The 27,733-nt window shown below is 41.2% G+C and overlaps 1 protein-coding gene across 1 annotated transcript in view; it reads left to right on the plus strand.

The window, feature by feature from the left end:
• Nucleotides 1-27,733, plus strand: part of LOC126184982 (protein PRRC2C-like) — a 237,944-nt gene that overhangs the window by 202,804 nt on the left and 7,407 nt on the right. Inside the window, exons 33-38 of the mRNA XM_049927684.1 lie at nt 6,835-7,035; nt 7,180-7,318; nt 11,395-11,552; nt 11,677-11,863; nt 16,196-16,521; nt 20,773-21,436. Coding sequence (XP_049783641.1) covers nt 6,835-7,035; nt 7,180-7,318; nt 11,395-11,552; nt 11,677-11,863; nt 16,196-16,521; nt 20,773-21,436 — 1,675 coding nt within the window. The remainder of the gene's footprint in view (nt 1-6,834; nt 7,036-7,179; nt 7,319-11,394; nt 11,553-11,676; nt 11,864-16,195; nt 16,522-20,772; nt 21,437-27,733) is intronic.

The following is a 27,733-nucleotide window of genomic DNA, read 5'->3' on the forward strand; positions in this document are numbered from 1 at the left end:
CGTGCAGAAGAGGTCCCATGGGACCCTCTCTCCCAAGATCTCCACTAATGCCATAGCAGACACTCGTCTGTGGCTAAAGGAGCCAAAAACTGCTGGACGAAGAGCTTCACGGTCTTCATCTGTGCCTGAACCTACTCCAGAGAAGTCCTCCTGGCAAGCACCTAACGAGGAGCGAGAGGGCAAGCAAACAAAGAAGTCTGATAAGAAAAAGGACCCTCTGGTGGCCCCAACACCACCACTCCCTACTAGTTCTGCCTCTGCGGATGAGGTGGAGATCTCAGTGTTCCCTGAGGACCTGGATCTCACTGATGCCTCATCCACAATACAAATGGATACAAATACTCAATCGGTGGCAGCAGCTGACCCTGATGCATAGCCTGCCTCGTTGCATGCTTCATGCTTTCCCAGCCTCACGATAACGTTATCCTCCAGTGGAATTCCTGCAGTTTTTTCCACCACCTGGCTGAGCCACAGCAACTGTTAAGCTTTACACCGGTTTTCTGCATTGCCCTCCAGGAAACCTGATTCCCAACAATGATGACCCCTGCCCTTTGAGGCTATAGGGGTATTGCAAGAACCGTATCAACTATAATAGGGTGTCAGGTGGAGTTTGTGTCAATGTCCTGAACTCAGTATGCAGTGAACCTGTGCCTCTTGAAATCCCTCTGGAAGCTGTGGCTGTCAGGATAAGGATGACGCAGGAAATAACTGTCTGCATTGTGTATCTTCCTCCAGATGGTGCAGTACCCCTGAATACTTTGTCTGCACTGATTCACAAACTCCCTAAACCTTTCCTACTTCTGGGAGATTTTAACACCCATATCCCCTTTTGGGGTGGCACTGTGCTTACTGGCCAAGGTACAGATGTCAAAACTTTCCTTTCTCAACTCAACCTCTGCCTCGTAAATACGGGGGCCCCCACACATTTCAGTGTGGCTCATGGCGCTTACTTCGCCATTGATTTATCCCTCTGCACCCCAGGACTCCTCCCATCTGTCCACTAGAGAGCCCACGATGACTTGTGTTGGTAGTGACCACTTTCCCATCTTGCTGTCACTCCCCCAGCCTCATTCCCCTGGACATCTACCTAGATGGGCTTTAAACAAGGAGGAATGGGAAGCTTTCATCTCTGCTGTTACTGTTGAATCTCCCCCACATGATGCCATCAATGTGGTAGTTGAACAGGTCACTAGAACAATCTTTTCTGTGGTGGAAAACACTATCCCTTCCCATTAAGTTTCGGGTGTGCAGCCGCAAGAAATCTCCTTCTTCTTCTAATATTTCGGCTGTATAACGTTCAGCCATCTTCAGAGTGAGCCGCAAGACTGCCGCTCCAGTGCTCAGTTCGTCCCTTTATACTCGTGTACCGTGCGACTGCGCGTGCGGCCACAGATGTAAATGCGCCAGAGACGTTGGTTGGCGGCAGAGACGTGCATAATGCGCGAGTTGTATCTATGACTCTGCAGTTGATCTGTGTTGGCATATCGATATATCATTGTGAGCTGCACTGTGACGACGTCTTTGTGAGTGTATTACAGCAAGTGCCGGATTCCATGATTTATCAAGATTGAAACCACTATCTCTATTAATTATTATGCACGTCTCTGCCGCCGACCAACGTCTCTAGCGCGTTTGCATCTGTGGCCGCATGCGCAGTCGCGCGGTACACGAGTATAAAGGGACGAAGCGAGCACTGGAGCGGCAGTCTTGCGGCTCACTCTGAAGATGGCTGAACGTTATACAGCCGAAATAGAAGAAGAAGAAGAAGATGATTTCTTGCAGCTGCACACCCGAAACTTAATGGAACAGTCTTTGCGCTGCCAAAACCTGAAGATGCACAACACTATCCCTTGTTCTTTATGGTGCCCCCGGTGAAAGTCAGTACCTTGGTGGTCGCCGGAAATCACTGAGGCCATTAAAGGACGTTGGCAAGCTCTACAGCGACATAAGCGGCACCCTTTCCTAGAGCACCTAATAGCTTTTAAAGGGCTCCATGCCCGCATTCACCAGCTTATAAAAAAACGGAAACAGGCATGTTGGGAGAGGTACGTCTTGATCATTGGGTGTCATACATCACCTCCCCAAGTCTGGATGAAGATCAGACTTGTTTGTGGGTACCAGATCCCGACAGGTGTTACTGGCATTATCATCAATGGTGTGTAATCTACAGACACATACATAACTGCCGAGCACTTTGCTGAACACTATGCTCGAGCCTTCGTATTGGAGAATGATCCCCCAGCATTTCGCACCCTCAAACGGCGGATGGAAAGGAAAGCCCTCTTGTTCACTGAACATCACAGTGAACCCTATAATGCCCCATTTACACAGTGAGAGCTCCTCAGCATCCTTGCACGTTGCCCCGACACAGCTCCTGGCTCAGATTGGATGCACAGATGATCAAACATCTGTCGTCTGACTACAAGCGACATCTCTTCGTCATCTTCAACCGGATCTGGTGTGATGGCATCTTTCCACTGCAATGGCGGGAGAGCACCATCGTTCTAGTGTTCAAACCCAGTAAAAACCCACTTGATGTGGATAGCTATCAGCTCATCAGCCTCACCAATATTCTTTGGAAGCTGTTGGAACCTATGGGAAGTTGGTGGTTGTGTTGGGTCCTGGAGTCACGTGGCCTACTGGCTCCATGCCAGGGCATTTTCCATCAGGGTTGCTCTACCATTGATAATCTAGTTTCCCTCGAGTCTGTCATCCGAACAGCCTTTTCCAGATGCCAACACCTGGTTGCCATCTTTTTTGATTTACGAAAAGCTTATGACACGACCTAGCGACATCATATCCTTGCCACATTATATGATTGGGGTCTCCAAGGTCTGCTTCCGATTTTTATCCAAAATTTCCTATCGCTCCGTACTTTCCGTGTCCAAGTTGGTGCCTCCCATAGGCCCCCCCCCCCCCCCCCTCTCCCCTCCTCCATATCCAGGAGAATGGGGTCCCGCAGGGCTCCGTATTGAGTGTATCTCTATTTTTAGTGGCCATTAACGGTCTAGCAGCAGCTGTAGGGTCGTCTGTCTCACCTTCCCTGTATGCACACGACTTCTGCGTTTCATACTACTCCTTCAGTACTGGTGTTGGTGAGCAGCACCTACAGTACAGGGAGCCATCCACAAGGTGCAGTCATGGGCTCTAGCCCACGGCTTCCAGTTTTCAGCCATGAAGTCAGGTGTCATGCACTTCTGTCGGCATCATACCATTCATCCGGAATGAGAACTTAACATTAATGACGATCCACTCACTGTAGTGGTGACATATCAATTCTTAAGACCGGTATTCAACACCCAGTTGTCGGGGCTTTGTCATCTTCGTCACCTGAAGCGGAAGTGCTGGCAGCTCCTCAATGTCATCTGGTGCCTGAGCAACACCGTCTGGGGTGCAGATCGCTCTACGCTGCTGCAGCTCTACAGAGCCCTTGTTCAAACCCGCCTTGACTGCGGGAGTCTGGTTTACGGTTTGGCGGCTCCCTGAGCATTGCGTTTACTTGACCCTGTGCACCACTGTGGCCTTCAACTGGAAACAGCTTTTAGGATGAGTCCGGTGACCACTGTCCTGGTGGAGGCCGGAGTCCCTCCATTGAAGGTTAGCCGTGCACAATTGCTCGCCAGTTACATTGCACATATTCATGGTTCTCCTGAGCATCTGAATTACTGTCTCCTTTTTCCATCGACGGTGGTTCATCTCCTGCATCGGAGGCCCAGGTCAGGGCTTAAGATTGGGGTTCGCCTCCGGTCTCTTGTGTGTGAAGTGGAGTCCTTGCCTTTACCGCCTATACTCAAGGTCCATTCACATACACCTCCATGGTGTGCACCTAGGCCGAAGCTTCACCTGGACCTTTCACATGCTCCTAAAGACTCAGTTAACCCCACAGGTCCCTGCTGACCCTTCCTCTCGATTCTTGACATGTACTGGGACCATGAAGAGAGTTTTATCGTACCATCTGAGGGGTCTCCGAGGTCGCCACCCTCCATCCATATTAACTCTGTCACACTTTCTTTCCATTTGTTCGTCTTGGCGGTTGTCTTTCCATACATGTGTTCATGTCACCTTGTCTTTTTGGGGTGGACAGTTTAATGTGTTGCAGAGTGGCTGGCTCATCTTCTTTTATTATTGTGATCAGCCAGCCCAGACCTTATGCCCTATGGTTTTAATACCTTCTTCCGCTTTTCCTTGTGGTGTATGTTTTCCCCATGTTTTTCCCATTCGTTTTCTTTTTAGGTGTGGAGTTGAGTGTTTTCAGACCTTGAGCCTCGCTTGCATCAGGAAAAAGGGACTGATGACCCTGTAGTTTGGTCTCTTTATACCCCAAACCAACCAAACGTGAAATTTCCCTCTTATAACTTTTACATGGTAGTAGAGGAGAGTTGTCACTTTCAAGAATTGGTTTTTTTTTTTTTTTTTTTTTTCAAATCGTGTATGGTGTTCTTTCCAAAGCAGCTGTCACTGACTGTTGTTAAGAAGAAAAATCCTGATAGCAGATATAGTGTAAAACTATTGTCATTGATAGTTCCTTGGGCAGCTCATGATGCAACATTTCATACGTGGCAGACTGATGAACTTAAATGCCATGACCGTCTTTTTCTCCACACTACATTAAATATACTAAACTAAGATTTTATGAGTCTGCAAGTAACCTGCTCTGCAATGATTATCTGTATTGTTGTGTGGTGAAATACCTTAATTGATTACACATAGTATGAATGCAGGTTTCCCAAATTAGAGGAAATGATACGAAATTAGTTTGGCTTTGTTGGCTGTGAACCTGCTTCCCTGATAACCCCCCACAATGATATGGTTGTCTCTCCATAAAGTAGAAGTATTCGACAATCGAAAGCTACATTCACACTGGGATTTATTGTGTAGACTTGTAACCGGCACATAGAGCTGATGACATGTGACACAAGTTGCAAGTTCCTGCGACAAACGCCTGCAGCATCGATGCTAGAATTCTGAGAAATATTATGTTCTGGCACATATGCCTATGTCTGTTCACTCTTTGAAAACATGGCACAAATCCCCGATACATTTCCTACTGTACATGCCTTTCAGTTCATAGGCAAACTTGTGGTGTTGCGTCTTGGGTCAAAGTGATCAGCTGTGTACATTCAGTAGTAGGTTGTGAAGATGAAGTAGTTGAAAAATAATACCATTAAACTAATTGAAGAATTTCATAAAAGACATTTTTATGGGATCCTTGGTTCCCCCAATTATAGAAACCATATCGCCAAACGTGATGCTGTTCACCAACTCAAATGTTTATTCAGACTTACAGAAAGAGAATTTCACAGTAAAATTCACAACAAGAGTTCACATTTCCTCTGTGAATTTAACAGATTGGACAGAGAACAGCTGTATGTATCGTAGTGGATGCCTAAGATTCGCTGCTTTTCCTGAAGAGTGTAAACAAACCAATGCTTCTGGTATTATTTCACCGATTTTAGATTTTGAAATACTATGCATGCACTTCAATTATTTCACTGCTAAAGATGTGCTCTTTGCATCCCACACTGAGGCAGCTTTTGTTATGGCTCTACTGCTCGCCAAATGGTATTGTCTGTACTGAGAGACAACGTTCCACTAAATATGAAATATTTATCATCAGATTTTTCAAAAAACTATTAGGTGAAAAGTTTGAAGCTCATGCGTTGCAGTGAATGAAATGAAGATAAGACATCGATTAAAAAAGAGAGAGAGAGAGAGAGAGAGAGAGAGAGAGAGAGAGAGAGAGAGAAATAGAAAGCAGAAGAATATCTCGTTTCATTCTTGTGTTATTGGCGTTTGTACCTGAAGGACGGTCACATGCGATGCACCCTTTCACATCCTTGCCAATCACAAATCATATGGTTAGAAAAAATTGTGGTCTCAGTTGTGTCATAAATGATTCAAGATATCAAAATTAAGTTTTTTTTGCAAATGATGGCATGTAGTGAGGAACATACATTGTATGATAAGGACTCAAAACTTCTTTATTAATTGAGACGTGGAAGTAACTCATCCACAGCAGTAAGAGGTTGGCTACTCAGAACACATTCAAACATCCATAGCACTGTAGGAAAATCAAAGTGGCTTGCATATTCATGTCCTCAACACCTGGGAAACAGCTAGCTCGACATTTGTACCCGCACAGCAGCAAAAGGGTTAAGAAGCTTTACGAATCTGCAATAGCTTAAAAGCGTAATCTAATAGCAAGTTTTTCAGCATGGGCTACAGCTTCTCAAAAATTTGAATCCTTTAATGTGTAGTACTGAGCTGTCATATTTAGTAATACTTCATAGTCATTCATAGGCATAAAAATAAAATTTTTGAACCCCTATATGTCTAGAATTTTTAGATCACTCATCACTGATCTGTAAGCTCCCATGACTACACTGTTCACTGAGAAGGTTACACAACCCCCACCAATGTTCCTTTCTTCAATTATTCTCCCTTGTGCCTGGTAGAAATTTCGGTGACAAATCCCTCTGTGTCATTGTAGCTTAATTGTATGGGAATGTGTAATTACTCAAGCACTAGGGCACCAGAATTCTTTATTTGGTTGCTTCTAATATTGTATCAATCATCAGCTCTGTTTCTTTGTTGCCCAACTGTCAGATAGGCTTGTGTAAAAGTGTGTCCCTACCACCAATCAGTATGATTTTAAAAGATAAAAATGCTATATGATAGAAGGTGTAGGGTTAATCTTCATTGAGACACGCAGTATGACAACACATTCCATTAGGTAAATTTGAAGTGCTTTTAGTTATCACATTTATTATTTTATTGGTAATCTGCACCAATGAATGTACAAAATTTTGTGTAGTTGTAAATATATTCTTGCAGGCTCCTCAGGCACCATTTGGCCAGTCCCAACAATTAAGCAACAATCCAAACACAGTTCTGATTTCATCAACATCCAACTCTCTGATGTCAGCTACTGTGAAACCATCATCACAGCAGATTGGTCCTATAGGTGCAATTGGAACAAAGGGTGGTGGGCCTTATCAGCAGAACACAATCCCATCAGGACCACAGCCATCTCAGGTAAATTCTGACAACTAATGCTTTACCATAGTTTATCTCTTGCAAGATAAAAAATGGGTAATTGTGATATTATTTTACCATTTAGGGCACTCTTCAGTGTCCAAATATTATATTTGCAGTATGTTAATAACCATCTTTTTTCAGTTATTCATGTATGATCCAAATCAAGTTATGGGCCAGAATTACCTTCCCAACTCTCAGATGGTGCAACGTCCAGGACCAGTGCAAAGCAATGTTGTACCACCCATTCCACCTTCTTCCTCATTTTACTCTGGCTCAGCAGGTGAGTTTTAGATGTTGTCTTTTGCTTGGGTTGTTACAGAAATTGTAGCAGTACTGTCTGTTAGTTACTAGACAAAAAATATTTTCCATTTATCAAAAGATTGAGGTTTTGAAATTTGAACTTAAAAAAATTGCAGTAGCCCAATAGCTACATTATTTTCTATTCAGGTCCTCTCATTTTTTGTTTGCCCTTTCCTTTAGCCAAAGAACACACATTTTTTAATACAGCAGTTCTAACTGAAGAGAAATAACAAAAATAAATTTAATGTATGTTCGATGTGATGGAAGTAGAGCACAAATCGCTATAGTAATTAAACGCAAAGTCCCAGGAAAAGAATTCATGTTCGAATTTGTACAAAGTGTAGTGTCAAATTACTGCAGAGAGAGTAATAATAGAACACAGGCAGTGCATACAAATTGCATAGAAAGTAAATGCTATTCTGACAGCAAAGCTGGTGTAAGTACTGCAGGGATGTGCATACAGGGTTACCACAGGTTCTCGAAATCAGGGATTTCAAACATGTCACAGAAATCGGGGAAATATCACAGAAATTTGGAAAAAAACTTTAAAATCTCTCTCTCTCTCTCTCTCTCTCTCTCTCTCTCTCTCTCTCTCTCTCTCTCTCTCTCTCTCTCTCTCCCCCCCTCACCCTTTTTTTAAAAAACGGTTTGTTTACCGAGATATCCTGCATCATCACTGGCTGGGTGCAGCTGAGTACGTGCGCCGCTTCCCTACTCCCTCGTTACTACAGCTTCTCTGATTCCTACCATTCCCCTCACCTTGCAGTCAATGCTGCCACCACTTCTTGCCACTAGCCTAGCATCTGCCAACGAGAGGCTGGGAGACATGAGAAGTGGTTTGTTTGAATCTGATTCTCAGAGCAGCTGCCAAAGATGGCGGTCATGTGTGCGTAAGTTGTGTCTGAGTGTGGATATGCGTGTGCTCTGGTTTTCTGACAAAAACTATGGCTGAAAATTCAGTTGTGAGAGTAAAATTGTCTTTCCTACATGCCTGCCTGCGGCTTGGCAATCATCTTTACGGTGAGTTGCTACCTATCCTCATTATTATTGATTCTCAGAAAAATTGAACAAGGTATCAGTTGCATGGAATGATCACCATGGTCTCATTTCTTCAACATGCTGTATTTAGGTCATGAATACCTGGCCACGAGTGGATTCCCGTGATGGGCCAAAACTGCAGGCCGTTTCTGCAGGTATCTGTAATGGATCGGGCCTGCCGATCTGAAGCTATTTGGTTCCCTCTAAAGAGGAGGCCCACCCTGTCAGATCTTAGTCTCATTGATATGCCCGAAGGCCTGATCTGTTTGTGTGTGGTGTAATGCAGCGGATTTTCATGGTTCATCCATGGACCCAGAACTGTGATGCTCCTAGCAGGCCAGAGACCATGGGTAATAGATTTCAGGAATTGCGACTGTCTCGCTGCAAGTATGTTGTACAGTGTGGCACTTTATAGACATTTTATTTGTTCTTGTCATTTTGGCACTTAAAAAGTGGTTTATATGTTAGAAAGTATGGGCATTAATAACAAGAAAATTGTGTTGGTTGTTAGCGGTTTGTGCACTATGTACTCACATGTTTCTTGAAAGAAAATTCACACAATACCTGTAAAATAATAGATAATACACAGTGGGTAATAACAGACCATAACGAATATAGTAGAACCAACATTTTATTGGTGGTCACCTACAGTGTTGGTTTACACAATACTTTCCCACCTTATATACTTGTTTCAAGAGGTCTACTTTTTTTGAGGTTATTTCTGAAATTGGTGAAGATATTTTAAATCTGTCTTGCGACTCCAAGGAAATGCGTGTTTTTGTCTCCAAATGTGTTTTGTTTTATTGAAATAAAATAATGTCAGTTGTCTTCATGAAACACACACACACCGTTTGCTTTCTCCATCTAAAAACAGTTCATTACAAAAGATGTTGATGTTAATACTAAGATTTTTGCTCACATCAGGAAACACCATCTGCTTGCAAGTTTTTTTAGATATTTCCTCGTGTGCATTATTGTTTCTTATATTGTAGGTGCAAAGACAGATTGTCAAATTACCCTTGAGTTCTCAAAATTTGTCAGTGATGAATGCTAGAAATTGTCTAGAATTCAGGGAATTTCACTTGAGGAAATTTTTGGCAACCCTGGCATAGGAGGAAAGTGACAAGCAATGTGTGTCCAGTAAACATTCCGAATGTATTCTGGGATTCAGTTGGGTAGAATGAGTTGACTGATGTATATGCAGTAACCTATGGCCATTGAAGAGTTTTGTGCATGGGCCAAACTTTTTGGAGACAAGTGTTTCCACCATTTAGGATCAAATCAACAACTACTGCAGTGTCGTGAGGTCATACATAAGTATCACCAGTGTCATTGCCTAAAGTTAGCAGCTGCAGTTTTGTATGGAAGAACACTGTGGCAAATGCCTGCGCTCACAGTTTTCTGAAGGCATTCTTATTCCCAATGTTCAATGAATGAAAACAGCTTTTGGCTTCTTCCAAATGAGAAAAATCATAAAATAACTTGTGCGATTGTATCCTGGTGACCTCTTCGACAGCTGCCAATTTTTCAACAGATGCATGTACTGTCATTTTCATGGCACAAAATTCAAACCTCATCTGTGTCTTGAAAATGACAGGGTGTACAAATGTTGAAATATCGGTGTCCTCATCCAGCTGCATTCCCGTAAGTTGTTAGAGCGTTTTATACGTCAGTAGAAACTTGGAAGTTTTGAAAATAAATTTGCTGTCCCTATATAAGTTGTTATGTGGCCTACTTTTAACAGGGTGTAAAGTTTAGTGTAGTCTCTACAAATACTTCTTCTTTGAGACGAACTGTGTACTGAAACTTGCCTTTGTTCTTCCATTTGCATTAGTCTGGTAAATGATATCTCAACACCATTCAGTCATAGCTGTGTTCTTTCTTTGACACAGCACTAACAACCATCCTTATGTGCTATATTGTCAGTTAACAAATAGTTTAAGTGAATTGTTCTTTCAGTGCTATTAGTACTCAACTTCCACATCATCTGATTGATGTTCTCATGTTATTGCAGACTGAGGAGGAGGGAAGGGGGTGTTTCTTCAAATACAATGTCCTTTTATTGGTTGACCTCATTCTGTCACATAATTTGCCTTAATCAATATTAAGTAATCAACAAGGAAGGTACAGAAATCATTGACATTATTCACAAAACTGTTTGGTTTTCTCGTCGTTTTTCTGACTGTTGTTTGAAAAACGAGGAGAATGACAAAGAAGATTCTAATAAAGGCTACTGGAAAGGTAGTTTCAGGAACTGCCTGGTAAAAAGACAGATGCTGTTGATAAGTCGTAATTTTGGGAAGAGCAGAAAGAGTACTAAGTGAGGCAGAACAAGTATTTCATTCTGTGAGAACAGCAAGGAGGAGCATTTCCTGTGAAAGGCAAGGTTCCAGGTTTGAATCCACGATACAGTTCTGTCAGGATGTTTCAGTTTTGAATCTTGACAAACGCTCACACAATACTACATATAACCTCACTTATTGGGTCTGGCAATACATAGTAAATTGATAGGGATAACAGAGGAAGGTGTATCAGTTCTTAAAGGTCAGCCTAAGTGAGGAACTGCTAGTGTAGTGTGTGTCAGCTCCAAGTTACTTACCTCAAACACTATTTTCTCATACTCAAATCCAATGTTTGAACTAAATTCCTTTTCCTCCATCTTAAACCGTACCATTCTCTTCTATTTGTCCTCATTTGTAAGATGAAATAATGTCACAAAGCTAGCAGGTAGAGATTTGGCAAAGTTATTGATACGCATAGAGTATCAAACCTCCATTTGCCTTCTTATTCTTTAGCCAACAGCTGGTTGAAGTTTTGAATCTTATTGTGAAATGTCGCCCCTCCCTCCGCTGTAGAATTGTGATTCGTAATAATAAATACAGACTACTTTATTGAATCCCCAATTTATTGTTATTTAGTCATACATTTTTCAAATTCTGTTGCAGATGTAGCATTTGAAGACATGATAGATGATTTATTCAGGCATTATTTGTACATGGATGTGTGTATCATTGACAGGTGGCCAAACTGGATTCTATCAGCCAACAAATTCGAATCTGCCTCAACCAGCTTCTGCCCAGCAGATTCATCAGACAGGGTCTCCTTATGGGTTACAGGGATTCAGTAACCAGTCTGGGACTCCAGCACCTGTGGGCTTGCAAGGATTTGGCTCTCAGGTATTGTTTTAGTAGACACTTTGTGTGTGTATGTGTGTGTGTGTGTGTGTTTTTTTTTAAGCTTCTTTAGTTCCTTTGGTGATGCTCAAGTGCTAGGGCTTATATTATGAAACTGTGTTGGCAGTTTCTATCATCTCCATTGCAGATGGCTCAGCAGTACCGTAACACAGGAGTCCCAGGACAAGCATTCATAAAATCTGGTGCACAACATCAAACTGAGCATAATGCTGCTTCCAATGGCAGAGTTCAGCCAAAATCCCCATCAGCAAATCAACAAGATGTGCTGTCATCAGTTTCAGTATTTTCTACTGGTGAGTTTTGTTGTTACAGATTGCCTGTAGCACTGCTAATATGCATTTCTGTTCTATGATAACTGAAAGAAACTAGTTACTATCCAACTGCTCATTTTCAAAGATGATGAATTCTCTTCTACTGAAAATCTTAAGGATTTTGCAACTAAATTGACCATGTAGGAGCAATAAGTGTGTGTGTGTGTGTGTGTGTGTGTGTGTGTGTGTGGGGGGGGGGGGGGGTGCATATGTGCGCAGTGAAATTTTGTAACTCATGTAGTGGTGCAGAATTATCAGTATAAGAACTCAGTACAGATCAAATAATTACAGCCAAAGATTGATTCTACCAAAGTAAACAAAATATGCATGAAAGACACTTAGCCATTCCTCTAGATTCCCCAAAATATATTTAGTACTGTGTGTGTTGAAACTCAATAGTTCGAATTTCTTTCTATGCTGATGTATTTCTAAAGTAGTGTTGTCTCTTGCAATGTGTTTCGTTGTGATTGATGCCTGTGTGGAATATCTACTTGTGAGTAATATCCACATTCTGCAGACTGATTTTTATGGTACGCTGCCTATTGCAGCTTTGTTACCAAATACATACAAGGTCACAGTTGGAAGCTTTGTGGGAAAGGAGAATTGAGTTTTAGTCAGATAAATAACATCTATCATGAGACTACTGTGTTGTTGTTCCCAGAAACTCATTTTATGTTGTTCACCATTTGAAAAGTGGAAATGGAAAGCATAGTAAGTGCCATTTTTTTTCACAAAATACCATTTTAGAGCTGTTGTATTCTTCATTTTCTTCTTCACGTTCCTAGATTTCTTCAAAGAGTCAAGTCATGGAGAAAATGTTTCAAATATTTATTACTAGACAGTCATTCTTTGTGCCAAACAGTGCTGCACAATGGAGTTCCAAGTACCATGTGTCAAGTTCTTCATTTAGCCTGGGATGTATTAAAGAGATAAAATGCAAGTTTATGGTGTACAGGAAGAGCTTTTTGAGCTGCGACAACTTTTGTTGTTGTAGAGAAATGAATAAGAGTAGAATAAGGGTAAGAAAGACCTTTCTTCCATAAGATTCACACAATGTAGTTCAGTCAGCTAAATCTATGAACCCCATTCCATGTAATTCTAATGCATACAACTGAATTCTTTGATTTTAAAGATCCTGCTGAAACATTGTAGTTGTCACAGGCATGTAAGATCTCCAAATGCAGTGTGATCAGTGTCTCATACTCATCCATCTCAAATAGCTGTATAAAAATTCTTAGTCTTGGATAAAGGCATGGAAAAAATGTCCTAGTATTCAAAAAGTGGAAAGACAATGGCATATGTGTGCCATGCCATACTTCATAAGAAAGACAAGTCATGTTTATTAGCTGAAAAAGAGAAAGGCCTATTGACAGTGTTGGAATTTCTTCTCCAACAGCACAGGGAGCCCTACAGTAAACTTCACAGCATCCAATTCCTATTGTGGAGTTTTGTAAAAAACAGAGGTGAATACAGAGATTTTTTCTTGAAATTGTTACTCTCATGTAAAAATCTAAAAGAAATTGGAAATGATTTTTGTTGACCACAGTTCTACTAGTTGAAATGTTACTACTCTATTTTTGTACTTGTTTTATGAAGAATAAAATGTAGTACCTGTGTATTAATGGCACTGGCATGAGATGGGGGGGGGGGGCCTTCATATTGGCACTTAAACCCAGTCAGTTTCCTGGAATGGCACTTAGAATGTTGTTAATAAATTATTTATTTTCTAATATGTCATTTTATTTTTAGCAGGGATGAGGTCGGCAACATAAGTCTGCAGTATCAGAATTTCTGTTTGTTTAGATGCAATAAGTTATGCACAAAAAGTGATTTTTTTGATTCACCTGACAAATGTGAGATTTGACACAATCTTTCCAATTTCCACTCTTCATTTGTCCAAATAAAATGCAGGGGAAATTTTTAAAACATAATAATCACAACATTTATATAGTCAGCTGCTGTTAGTATGTTAATACCCATAATGATATTCCAAGACATGGAACAGGTAGCTGGTAATAACCTAAAGGAGGCAAAATTCCAGTACTGACAATACACACATTTAAAAGTGAAAAAATTGTCCCTAGTTCGAAGAAATATTAGTTCCTTCCTCAAGGAGGAAAGAGAGATGTTGGGGAAGGTTAGAAAAGAAGGGGCAATTTGCTCTGTGCCCAAAAGGAGAGGGAGCCACTTTAGTAAGTACTCACCTCCATGAAATTGTTGTTTATAATAAAGCAGATGGTGTAATGAGGGTAACTCACATTTGACTTGAAGATATGTAATTCATTGCAGCTGGTGCTCCAATGATGTTTCACATGACAGATCCTGCTGGCTCAATAGCCTCTTTAATGTGTTGTCGTAGTTAATCGATAGGTTCGGTTATAAATTTCACCTCTGTTTTTTGGCATGCGGGGGCAGTGTATGTGCTCCATTGTTGACAGCTTTCTTGACAAATCCACCGGGATGTGACAGAAGTCATTGATGCCAATATTGCTTTTTCACAAAGACGTATCCACTCCGTGTTATGTATGAAACTTTAGCTTGTACTAGTGTCAGGTGGTTAGTTTCATATGTAGATAGGTGTTTTGAGCAGATGGTACTTACACCTGTGGTTTCAGTTGCTGTTCCTTTTATTGAAAATAAAGAAGTTTTGAGAATGTCGTCAAGTTTTTGTACAGTTGTGTTAGCAGTTTCTTACGTATTCATGTGAGAGGCTACTTGTGGGTCTTCAGGTGCATAATTGTATTGTGTGTGTGTATTGTGGAGCATTGCTGATGATTCATCAAACATTGTTCTGTGTGACTTGCAAACAGTTTAGTGATATTTACACCCAGACTGAAGCAGTAACAAATAATGAATGATCTAATGAATTGTCTCCATGTCCCATACTCCTGTTAAATGTTCTTCGTTCTTTGCATGCTGAACTGGTGTAGTGTGATCTGATTGCAGTGTCAGTAGTCTTACAGGTGCCATACTTCACATTTCCTAACATGCCATGTTTCTAACTAAAGCAGTAAATTTTTCTTAGTACTGTAGATGTTTGATAGCTAACAGTCACTGTACTATTGACTTAATCAGCATTGTCTTGTTTGTTGCTTAGAATTCATTAATGTCGAGGTTAAATGGAAGCGACTTTAGGGTGTTTCCTTGAGGTGTAGGCTTGTGTTGTGTTGACTGTTTGCCTGAAACTCGTATCTTGAAGGTGCCGTCAGTGGTATATGAGTGAAAATGAATGAATAAATAAGATATAGAAGTCTGGAGGGCAACCTAGTGTTGCTCAGCTTGAGTAGTGTGTTCATGGTTGTGCCAAATACATAGAAAGTGTTTTATATAGTCAGAAGCTAACCCCTATTTTCTTACTGATATTGTACCCGTATGTAATGACTCATTACGTGTAGTAGTTCTCGAATGCCTGTTATGATCTCTCCTCCTTCTCTGGTATGGATTACTTGGAAGTCACTCCTAGCACATATTTGCCTGCTCATAATGGTTCCATTGAGCCATGAAGTAGTCTCCCCCTCCTCCATCCCTCCTTCCTATTTGACTCTACTCCGACCTCCCCTTGGCTCTACTCCGACCTCCCCCTGGTTCTACTCCGACCACGAGTTCCTGACTTATGAGTGTAGGATCAGTAAGGAAAACTCCCTTCAAGTTTGGGTGAAGCAGTCTGAAGAAAATGTCCAGAATTTGTGACAAAATCACTTGTGGAAATTGCATTGTGATAATGCTCCTACTCACACCTGTATGCTTTTTTGTAATTTTTTGGACAAGAAACAAAACCGTTACATTGCCTCGGCCACTGTATCCACCAGACATGGCACCTTGTGACTCCTGTCTATTGCCGAGGCTGAAGAGAACCATGAAAGGACATCGTTTCGCAACTATTGCTGACATAAAAACAGAATCACAGAAGGAACTGAACACCAAAAAGTTCAAGAAGTGCTTCTCAGATTGGATAAAGTGCTGGAATAAGTGTGTTATGTCTGAAGGGGATTACTTTGAAAGGGACAAAGTTAATGTTGTTGGAAAAATGAAGATAATTTAAGAAAAACAAAATTTCTTGTTATTTTTTTATCACACCTCGTACACAGTTGCAAAAGAAATTTATTGTAACTTTTTCTGCATTTTCGAAGTTGAAAGTGAGAAGGAATATATTATCATTTGTCACGCATTTGAAGACAACTTCAGGACTGTGGTGATTATTGTAAAATTATAGTTTTTTTTTTAGCTAACTTCGGTGATAGCATTTGCATTATACTTGAAATTCTGCTGTTACAAAATAAACAGTCCAACCCTAAAATTAGGTTCTTTTTGCAGTTCCGCAGATACCATCTCCTAAGTCACGCAACATAAAGCAGCAGCAGCAGCAGCAGCCGCCGCCGCAGCAGCAGCAGCAACAGCAGCAGCAACAACAGGCTCCGCCACCACCCCCTTCAGCCCAGCATCAGCATCAACCACATCAACCACCTCAACCACCGCCACCACCACCACAACAGCAACAGCCACAACAGCAACCACAGCAGCCACCACCCCCACCCCCACCACAGCAACAGCAGCAAGCACAACACAGTCCTACACAACAGCAAGCACCTCATCTTAAATTTGGTGCTTACCAAGGTGTTTCACAAGCTCCCGGCCAACTGGTATGTTGCTGAATTATTTTATAAATGTTACTGTTTGGATAATCTTCATAAAAAAACTTTCCAAATATTATGTTTCAAGTAAAATAGTGACACGTCATGCTTCTTTTACTCCTACTTATTATCAGGGAATGTGCAGCATACTGGTTGAGTCACTCTTATGGTCATTACCAAATTGCCAGTGCACTCGTTGCAGGCTGAAGGCACAACCAAATGTTCACATTCATGGTAAAGTTATTGTCCTACCCCCCCCCCCCCTCCCCCCCATTCACAAAATGGGTCAGCCTGTTGATACACAGTGAAGCGCCAAAGAAACTGGTATAGGCACGCATATGCAAATACAGGGTCTTTATAAATGAATATTGGGGTTTTAACACTTCATAATATTTATTATATTAAACTTACAGTTATAAATGATATGTCAAATGAAACCGCAACTCGAACAGTTTTAGCAAGAACCTTATAAATGTTCAATGTGAGCACTGTTTGTCACACGGCACACATCAAGTCTATAGCAGAGTTTTTCCCAGACGTTGATAAGTGTGCCTTCAGTGATTGTAGCAACAGCTGCTTCAATCCAGTTTCTTAATTCAGGGAGGTCTGCTGGTAACGGAGGCACATATGCACAATTCTTGATGAAGCCCCAAAGTGTGGCATTAGGTCAGGTGAACATGGAGGCCATGCAAAGCAAGCCCTGTCATTGGGCCCATTGCGGCCTATCCAGTGCTTGGGTACAGTGAAGTTCAACCAATCGCATACTTCGCTATGCCAGTGAGGTGGTGCACCATCTTGCTGGAAAATGAAGTTCTCTGGCTCATCTTCTTCCAACTGAGGGAAGAGCCATTGCTCTAGTGTATCAAGGTAAGAAGTGCCAGTTAAAGTAGGTTCACCAAAAAAGAAATACCCATAAACTTTCTGCCGGGATACAGCACAAAGAAAAAAGTCACTTTAGGGGAATCTCGTTGCATTTGTACCACCTCTTGAGGATTTTCTGAGCCCCAGATGTGCATATGGTGAGTGTTAACATGTTCACTAAGGTGAAAGGTCGATTCATCACTGAAAACAACATGATCCAGAAAATCTTCGTCATGAAACATCATTTTGTTTGTGAAGTTGGCACATAATCCATGGTCTTCCAGCTTCAGAGCCTGTAATAATTGTAAACAGTAAGAATGTAGTTGTACGTGTTTTCTTAAAACTTTCCAAACAGTTAACATGGTAACTTGTAATTCACGACCAGCCTTCCAGACATTTCTTTGGGCTAAGAGTGAACAACTTTCTCACTCGCTCATCAGTCTCTTCACTAACTCTTGGTTGTCCTGTGCTCTTCCCTTTGCAAAGGCAGTCGGTATCTTCAAATTGATCATACCATCTGTGAATGTTGTTATCACTAGGAGAACCACAAGTGAACTTCAATTGGAATGCACGTTGCACAGTAACTACAGATTCGGTCTTTGCAAACTGCAAAACACAAAACACTTTGTGTTCACTACTCACCATCTTCGCTATTACCACTGTCTAGCAGATTGTGGTGGAAACAATGAGTGCTGCGCATGCGCACTGGTGCCAAACACCACTGTTTGAGTTGCTCTTTCATTTGATATATGATTTGTAACTGTAAGTTTAATGTAGTAAATATTATAAAGCATTAAAACCCCAATATTCATTTATAAACACCCTGTACATAGATACGTAAAAAGACAGAATACATTGCTGCGATCAGCAATCCCTATGTAAGGCAACAAGTGTCTGGCACAATTGTTGGATCGGCTGCTGCTGCAATGGCAGGTTATCAAGATTTAAGTGAGTTTGACCGTGGTGTTAGACGGCACATGAGAGATGGGACACAGCATGTCCAAGGTAGCAATGAAGTGGGGACACAGCATGTCCAAGGTAGCAATGAAGTGGGGATTTTCCTGTACAACCATTTCATGAGTGTACCGTGAATATCAGGAATCGTGTAAAACATAAAATCTTCAACATCGCTTTGGCCTGATAAAGATCCTGCAAGAAAGGGACCAACGACGTCTGAACAGAATCGTTCAACATGACAAGAGCAACCCTTTCGCAAATTCTTGCAGATTTTGATGCTGGGCTATCAACAAGTGACAGCGTATGAAACATTCAACGAATCATCATCAATATGGGCTTTTGGAGCTGAAGGCCCACTCATGTACCCTTGATGACTGTACAACACACAGCTTTATGCCTCGCCTGGGCTCGTCAACACAGACATTGGACTGTTGATAACTGAAAACATGTTGCCTGGTCAGACGAGTCTCGTTTCAAATTGTATCGAGCAGATGGATGTGTGTGGGTATGGAGACAACCTCATAAATCGATAGATTCTGCACGTCAGTAGGGGACTGTTCAAGCTGGTGGAGGCTCTGTAATGGTGTGGGGCATGTGCAGTTGGAGTGATATGGGGCCCATGATATGTCTAGATACGACTCTGACAGGTGACAGATACGTAAGCATCCTGTTGTCTGATCACGTGCATCCATTCATGTCCATTGTGCATTCCAACGGACTTGGGCAATTCCAACAGGACAATGCAACACCCCACTTGCCCAGAATTGCCACAGACTGGCATTATGAACACCCTTCTGAGTTTAAACGTTTCCGCTGTCCACCAAACTCTACAGACATTAACATTATTGGGCATATCTGAGATGCTTTGCAATGTGCTGTCGAGTTGTCCACCCCCTCGTACTCTTGCAGATTTATGGATGGGATTCATGTTGCCAGTACCCTCCAGCACTACTTCAGTATTAGTCGAGTCCATACCATGTCGTGTTGCGGCGCTACTGCATGCTCACGGGGCCCTACATGATATTAGGTAGGTGTACCAGTTTCTTTGGCTCTTCAGTGAACCATGAGCTCGTGGACTAGAGGATTTGTTCAGTTGTTGTAAACTGTTGTAACATTACTCACTATTACAATAATGTCACCTGCAGATAACATGATCTTCGCTGCAGTTTCTGAGGTCTGTATGTCATTTGCATAAATAAGGAACAGAAGGGAGCCTTGCACACTACCCTGTGTTATAACTGTTTTGGCTTTCTTTGCATCAGAAACTAAGCTGATTTTATGGTAAGAATGATAAGATTGAGCTGATGTGATTTCCACAATCTGTGATAATATTTTTCATATATGATTGAAAAAAATTGTTTTTCCTCCCTTTTATCCCAATTTCTTCCACATTATCTAAAAGAATTTCATGAGTAACAGCGTTGAAAGCCTTAGAAAGATCTAAATTTAACACTTACAACACTATTGTTGTTTTCAAAATTTCTAATTATTTCATCTGTGTAAGCCATTATTGCTGTTTCTGTACTTGTACCTGTTTGAAGGTCATATTGATCACTATTGAGGAGCTTGTGGCTCTTTATGTACTTTAGAGAATCCTAAGAGGTGTGATATGGGTCAGTAATTTTCAACATAAGTCTGTTACCACACTTGAATAAAGGTATCACTTTCGGAATTTTTAGTCCGTGAGGAAATCATCCTCCAGTAAATGAAAAATTACCAATGTCAGTCAATGGCTTTGAAATTTCTAAATCTGCAAACATTTTTCGTTTGAGGCTTCTAATCACCATTGCTACTTCATGTTCATTAATTGGAACAAACCTCATGCTGTATCCAGGTGCATAATACTTATGTTTGGCTTGAGTTGTGAAATTCAAGCTTAGTGTTGTGGAAGGATTTACAAACTAATCATTTACTAATTTGGAGGCCTTTTTTGCTAATATTTATGTTACCAGTATTTGTAAACGTTGTTTCCTGCTTTTTGTGTGTGTTCTGTATTTCACTGTTTACAACTGCCTCAATTGGAGGCCTATTTTCTGCAATTAGAAACTTGGATTACAGCACTCCGGTATGTTACACACAACTGTGTTACACACTAAAATTTGGAGCCTTTTAGAGGCAGAGGGTTGCAACTTGCATCAGTTACACAGGAAAGATGACCAAGTAAATATCCACATCATGTAATACATCATCTGACAGAATAAAGAAACTGTGGGACACAACCTTGTAGTTACTGTTAATTAACTATGCGAGCATCATTCTCCCAAGCATTCAGACTCTCACTCTTTGAATTGAGTAATTGCATAATGGCTTTGGCAGCAACTTTTGTAGTTGTGCTATCATCCATAAATAATAGTTTCCTGACTTTTTTATATGCCGTATGTTATGTAGAAAATAAATTTGTGTTATCTTTATTTTTGAAATTCATGAGGGTGGTTTTTTTAGCCCTTTCAGCAAGCTGCAAGAGCTCAGCTTAATATAGGAGTAAGAGCTGGTATGCCACCACCTGCAGCACCCATATACCCACCTCCCATTCAGAGACCTGTGGCTTACTCTCAAGGAGGCGGTGTATCTGCCAATAGTATGATGGGAGGTAGGCCCCGTCAGCAGCTAACTCAGCAGCTACCGCCGCCGCCACCACAACCACAACAGCCGCAACAATTACAGCATCCCCATCACCCACCACCACCACAGCAGCAACAACAGCACCAGCATCCACATCCACACCAGCACCAGCAGCATTCACAGCCACCACAAGAACCAAGGCAACATCACCAACAGCAGCAGGAACAGCAGCAAAGGCAGGATCAACAACGCCAAAAGCAACACGAGCAAAGGCAGCAACAGCAGCAGCATCAACAGCAACAGCAGCAGCAGCATCAACAGCAGCAGCAGCAGCATCATCAACAGCAGCAGCAGCATCAACAGCAAGAGCAGCAGCAGCAGCAGCAGCAGCGTCAACAAGAGCAACGCCAGCAGGAGCAACAACGACCCCAGATGCAATCTGCTACCACACAGCAGCCTCAAGCACATGGTGCCACTGCTAGAGGACAGACTGCTGGCAAGCAGCCACCTAGTGCTACAGGACAGGCATATTACACATCACACGGTATGGCTGTTCTTCCTTGTCTAAAAAATAATTGATAGTATAGAATTAACTGAAAGAGATCAAATTGTAAATGTATTGTTGAGACTATAAGGTCTATTTCCTATTGTTTGTGTATAGTATTATTTGAGACCGTGATTGTGGACTTGCCCATGTGCCACAAAGAGCATAGACAACTGCCTATAAGCCATACTCAGCCTTGATGGTGTATCAGAATAGAAGTCATTAATTAATCTGCCACCCAGGCTCAGTCCGGATCTCTTTCACCACCCTGTCTCACAACCTATCACAGTTCACCTTAACCTATACATGCAGGTCTATTGACATCATAAGATCCATCTCAGAACCACCTGAACTTCAAATAAAATTCTGTGTTAAACCTCCATTAATCTCATTCTAAGTATGGGAATGGCATGAAAACCAATAATTTGTCACTTTATGATTTGGTTACAGAAACTGTTCACAGCATGATGAATCGATTGAAATTTCTTCTTTGTTCACAAAAATCTTTGTACTTGAAATAGAAATTAAACTGGACAATTAACTGAAGTGCTTTATAAGATTGAATAAATAACAGTTCCAGTTGTATTAAATGCTGTTTAACATAACTGTTTTTGGCCCCTATCCCATTATCTAATGATGGTGAATTATTTAATACACCAGGGGGCTCATGTTTCTTGACTAAATAATTCCGTCCAACTGAGAATCACAGGTGCTAATCTGCTCGTGTGTGTGTGTGTGTGTGTGTGTGTGTGTGTGTGTGTTTGGCATAGCTCTTGTTTTCTTAATACTCAGGCAGCCAATCCAGATCAAGATGACGACACAAGGTCTCTGACACCTTGGGTTCATTTTTATTGATCCATGTTGGTATGCTTGCCCAGCATTCACCAATTGTAAGCAGAGGTGCAGTGGGTGTAATAATAAGTTCCCTATCTCTGCTCTTAATACCTTCAAGCAGAGCATTTAAGCCTTGGACTGCCTGATATTCATAGGTTTCGTAAATGCTTATTTAGCTCTAAACAGACACAACAGCCTTAGAATTGTTTAAGATATATCAGTCTCAGATGAAATATCCTTCATAAGTGACAAGTGCATAGGCAGGAAACTGAGATTTGATCACACATTGGAACTCATCAGTTTATGGTTCCCCGTGAAGTCAGCAGAGCTAAAGTTGAACTGAGATATGAATGACAGGGCTGCAGTTGTTTTTTCTTGTAACACTGTCTAAATCAGGCTATTCCAGCCGAAGCTCTCCCTGCTACGTGGAGCATTGTCACTTGATGTGAAGAGTCAAATGTGACAGCACAGCAGAGCGTATTGAACTGGCGGCTGCACCATAGGTGATGGCTGACCTCATACTCTTAGCTGCGAAAATGTAGCATCATGCTACGTTGTGGAAATAGGAAGTGAAGGAGATTAATAAAAAAGAGCAGTTTTAAAAATATTGGATACGTTGTTTACAGGGCTAATGTAATTTGACATTTTCATTTTAGAACAAGAGGAACTATCAGGCATCATTGGTGGGTCCTGAAGAAAAGATCATTCTTTGTTCCTTTTTAGAAAAGCTGCTCACAACAGTATGTAGGCCCAAACTTGCTCAAGATTTGTATGCACCCTGGGAATTTTTGCTGTAATGAATGATACCACCATAACAGGTTGACAGATTGAGTGTAGTGTAGTATGTCTTTTTAGCAAAGTTGACTTTTGAAACTCTGTAACATCTAAATGGAGTGACAGTGGTAAATCGTAGGGTGAAACTGAGAAAGGAGTACTGAATAATTTCATTTCCATTTCCAAAATGGTGTGCTCTCAGAATCATATTTTGAAAGAAACGATAAGCTGCTTTATCTTGGTTTGGTAGTTGCCAAAACTGGTACCTTCAGGAAATTTAAAAGAAAACTGGAGGACTGAAGAATGTTAAGTGGTAGTTGCTCATTTGCCCCTCGAACAAACCTAATTTGTGTGTGTGTGTGTGTGTGTGTGTGTGTGTGTGTGTGTGTGTGTGTCAATTATTATCTGCGCTGTGCCCTGCAGGGTGTGAGGTGTATAATTGTGTCAAATATGAACACTGAGTATGATGTCCATTTTAAATCTTTCGGTGCATTTCTTCCTTGTTCATATAGAGGAGGATAGAATACATCAAGAACTTTCCTCAGAGTAAGCGAATGTTCTGTACTGTGGTAAGGTATGTTCAAAACTCTGCTTTTATATCTGTTAGGAATCCATTGCATTGGTGGTGGTTTACACCATGATGCTAAACAAAATTCACCCATTTGACCACAGCTTTCATTAGATGGCCAAATTGTATTGTTTCAGCACACACTGCCTCTTTGTGAATGAAGCATCTTCTGAATTTATTTTTTAAATGAGAAGCAAAACCCTCGTGACAAACTATCATTTGTTGGGCACTATCTGTGGCTACAAAATGGAGCTTGTCACACAGAAAATTAATATTTTCCACTGCTTAATAAACTGTTTCAAAATGTCTTTTCCTGTTGCGGTGTAATTGAGTACTATTACAGCTGAATGTTCTCAGTCACTTGCAGCTCCATATCATTACCATACAGAAATATTGAAACTGGATCACAGTGTAATGTATCTGTGCTCTCTCCAAATGTGATTGAAAATGCAATAAAGCTATCAACTTTTTCCTGAGCCTTGTGTCAAAATCTGCTGTTGTGTCCAGGAATTGACAAGTGGCTGTTTGCTTGAAAGGCAAAAACTATCAGTTGGCTGCAGCTCCCTTGGAAACAAACATTCTGCAAAAACTACCATATATAATTTTACAACAGGTCCCATTGAAAATGGGTTGCCACTTACTGGTATAATTTGAGTGACTTTGCAGCTTTCTCCTACAAATGTCTCACTTGCATTTCTTCACTGAAAAGTACAAATGCATTGCAGTACATGAACTACTGCTTCATATTTCTACAACTTCTGTACAAAGAATTCTCTTTTTACATCATTCTGAAGTCTGGCTACTAGCTATATGCTAACTGTGTGCTTCACCTTGTACCTACATGAAGGTGTGTGAATGACTGTATTTTGTGACATACGAGGCACTGTGATCGTCCATCCCTCTCAATAATAGAAATGTCGCCTCCAATTCAGGCATACGGCTGCAATGACTAACCATAACTGTTACTGTCTCAATATAGCTTTTTGCATCAGACTGATCTGGCCTTGTAACAATAACCAAAATGGCCTTGCTGTGCTGGTACTGTGAACGGCTGAAAGCAAGGGGAAACTACGGCCATAATTTTTCTCGAGGGCATGCAGCTTTACTGTATGATTAAATGATGATGGCATCCTCTTGGGTAAAATATTCCGGAGGTAAAATAGTCCCCCATTCGGATCTCCGGGCGGGGACTACTCAAGAGGATGTCGTTATCAGCAGAAAGAAAACTGGCGTTCTACGGATCGGAGCGTGGATTGTCAGATCCCTTAATCGGGCAGGTAGGTTAGAAAATTTAAAAAGGGAAATGGACAGGTTAAAGTTCGATATAGTGGGAATTAGTGAAGTTCGGTGGCAGGAGGAACAAGACTTCTGGTCAGGTGACTACAGGTTTATAAACACAAAGTCAAATAGGGGTAACGCAGGAGTAGGTTTAATAATGAATAGGAAATTAGGAATGCGGGTAAGCTACTACAAACAGCATAGTGAACGCATTATTGTGGCCAAGATAGATACGAAGCCCACACCTACTACAGTAGTACAAGTTTATATGCCAACTAGCTCTGCAGATGACGAAGAAATTGAAGAAATGTATGATGAAATAAAAGAAATTATTCAGATAGTGAAGGGAGACGAAAATTTAATAGTCATGGGTGACTGGAATTCGAGTGTAGGAAAAGGGAGAGAAGGAAACGTAGTAGGTGAATATGGTTTGGGGCTAAGAAATGAAAGAGGAAGCAGCCTGGTAGAATTTTGCACAGAGCACAACTTAATCATAGCTAACACTTGGTTTAAGAATCATGATAGAAGGTTGTATACATGGAAGAATCCTGGATATACTAAAAGGTATCAGATAGATTATATAATGGTAAGACAGAGATTTAGGAACTAGGTTTTAAATTGCAAGACATTTCCAGGGGCAGATGTGGACTCTGACCACAATCTATTGGTTATGACTTGTAGATTAAAACTGAAGAAACTGCAAATGTGGGAATTTAAGGAGATGGGACCTGGATAAACTGAAAGAACCAGAGGTTGTACAGAGTTTCAGGGAGAGCATAAGGGATTAATTGACAGGAATGGGGGAAAGAAATACAGTAGAAGAAGAATGGGTAGCTTTGAGGGATGAAGTAGTGAAGGCAGCAGAGGACCAAGCAAGTAGGTAAAAAGATGAGGGCTAGTAGAAATCCTTGGGTAACAGAAGAAATATTGAATTTAATTGATCACAGGAGAAAATATAAAAATGAAGTAAATGAAGCAGGCAAAAAGGAATACAAATGTCTCAAAAATGAGATTGACAGGAAGTGCAAAATGGCTAAGCAGGGATGGCTAGAGGACAAATGTAAGGATGTAGAGGCTTATCTCACTAGGGGTAAGATAGATACTGCCTACAGGAAAATTAAAGAGACCTTTGGAGATAAGAGAACCACTTGTATGAACATCAAGAGCTCAGATGGAAACCCAGTTCTAAGCAAAGAAGGGAAAGCAGGAAGGTGGAAGGAGTATATAGAGTGTCTATACAAGGGCGATGCAGTTGAGGACAATATTATGGAAATGGAAGGGGTTGTAGATGAAGATGAACTGGGAGATATGACACTGCGTAAAGAGTTTGACAGAGCACTGAAAGACCTGAGTCGAAACAAGGCCCCGGGAGTAGACAACATTCCATTAGAACTACTGACGGCCTTGGGAGAGCCAGTCCTGACAAAACTCTACCATCTGGTGAGCAAGATGTATGAAACAGGCAAAATACCCTCAGACTTCAAGAAGAATATAATAATTCCAATCCCAAAGAAAGCAGGTGTTGACAGATGTGAAAATTACTGAACAATCAGTTTAATAAGCCACAGCTGCAAAGTACTAACACGAATTCTTTACAGACGAATGGAAAACTTGTAGAAGCCGACCTCGGGGAAGATCAGTTTGGATTCCGTAGAAATACTGGAACACGTGAGGCAATACTGACCTTACGACTTATCTTAGAAGAAAGATTAAGGAAAGGCAAACCTACGTTTCTAGCATTTGTAGACTTAGAGAAAGCTTTTGACAATGTTGACTGGAATACTCTCTTTCAAATTCTAAAGGTGGCAGGGGTAAAATACAGGGAGCAAAAGGCTATTTACAATTTGTACAGAAACCAGATGGCAGTTACAAGAGTCGAGGGACATGAAAGGGAAGCAGTGGTTGGGAAGGGAGTAAGACAAGGTTGTAGCCTCTCCCCGATGTTATTCAATCTCTATATTGAGCAAGCAGTAAAGGCAAAAAAAAAAAGGAAAAATTCAGAGTAGGTATTAAAATCCATGGAGAAGAAATAAAAACTTTGAGGTTCGCCGATGACATTGTAATTCTGTCAGAGACAGCAAAGGACTTGGAAGAGCAGTTGAACGGAATGGATGGTGTCTTGAAGGGAGGATATAAGATGAACATCAACAAAAGCAAAACGAGGATAGTGGAATGAAGTCGGGTGATGCTGAGGGTATTAGATTAGGAAATGAGACACTTAAAGTAGTAAAGGAGTTTTGCTATTTGGGGAGCAAAATAACTGATGATGGTCGAAGTAGAGAGGATATAAAATGTAGACTGGCAATGGCAAGGAAAGCATTTCTGAAGAAGAGAAATTTGTTAACATCGAGTATAGATTTAAGTGTCAGGAAGTCATTTCTGAAAGTATTTGTATGGAGTGTAGCCATGTATGGAAGTGAAACATGGATGATAAATAGTTTGGACAAGAAGAGAATAGAAGCTTTTGAAATGTGGTGCTACAGAAGAATGCTGAAGATTAGATGGGTAGATCACATAACTAATGAGGAAGTATTGAATAGGATTGGGGAGAAGAGGAGTTTGTGGTACAACTTGACCAAAAGAAGGGATCGGTTGGTAGGACATGTTCTGAGGCATCAAGGGATCACCAATTTAGTATTGGAGGGCAGCGTGGAGGGTAAAAATCGTAGAGGGAGACCAAGAGATGAATACACTAAGCAGATTCAGAAGGATGTAGGTTGCAGTAGGTACTGGGAGATGAAGAAGCTTGCACAGGATAGAGTAGCATGGAGAGCTGCATCAAACCAGTCTCAGGACTGAAGACCACAACAGCAACAACAACACAGCTTTGTGCAGCCAGGGGC

This window comes from Schistocerca cancellata, chromosome 4 (genome assembly GCF_023864275.1).
Source record: "Schistocerca cancellata isolate TAMUIC-IGC-003103 chromosome 4, iqSchCanc2.1, whole genome shotgun sequence".
Lineage (NCBI taxonomy): Eukaryota > Metazoa > Arthropoda > Insecta > Orthoptera > Acrididae > Schistocerca > Schistocerca cancellata.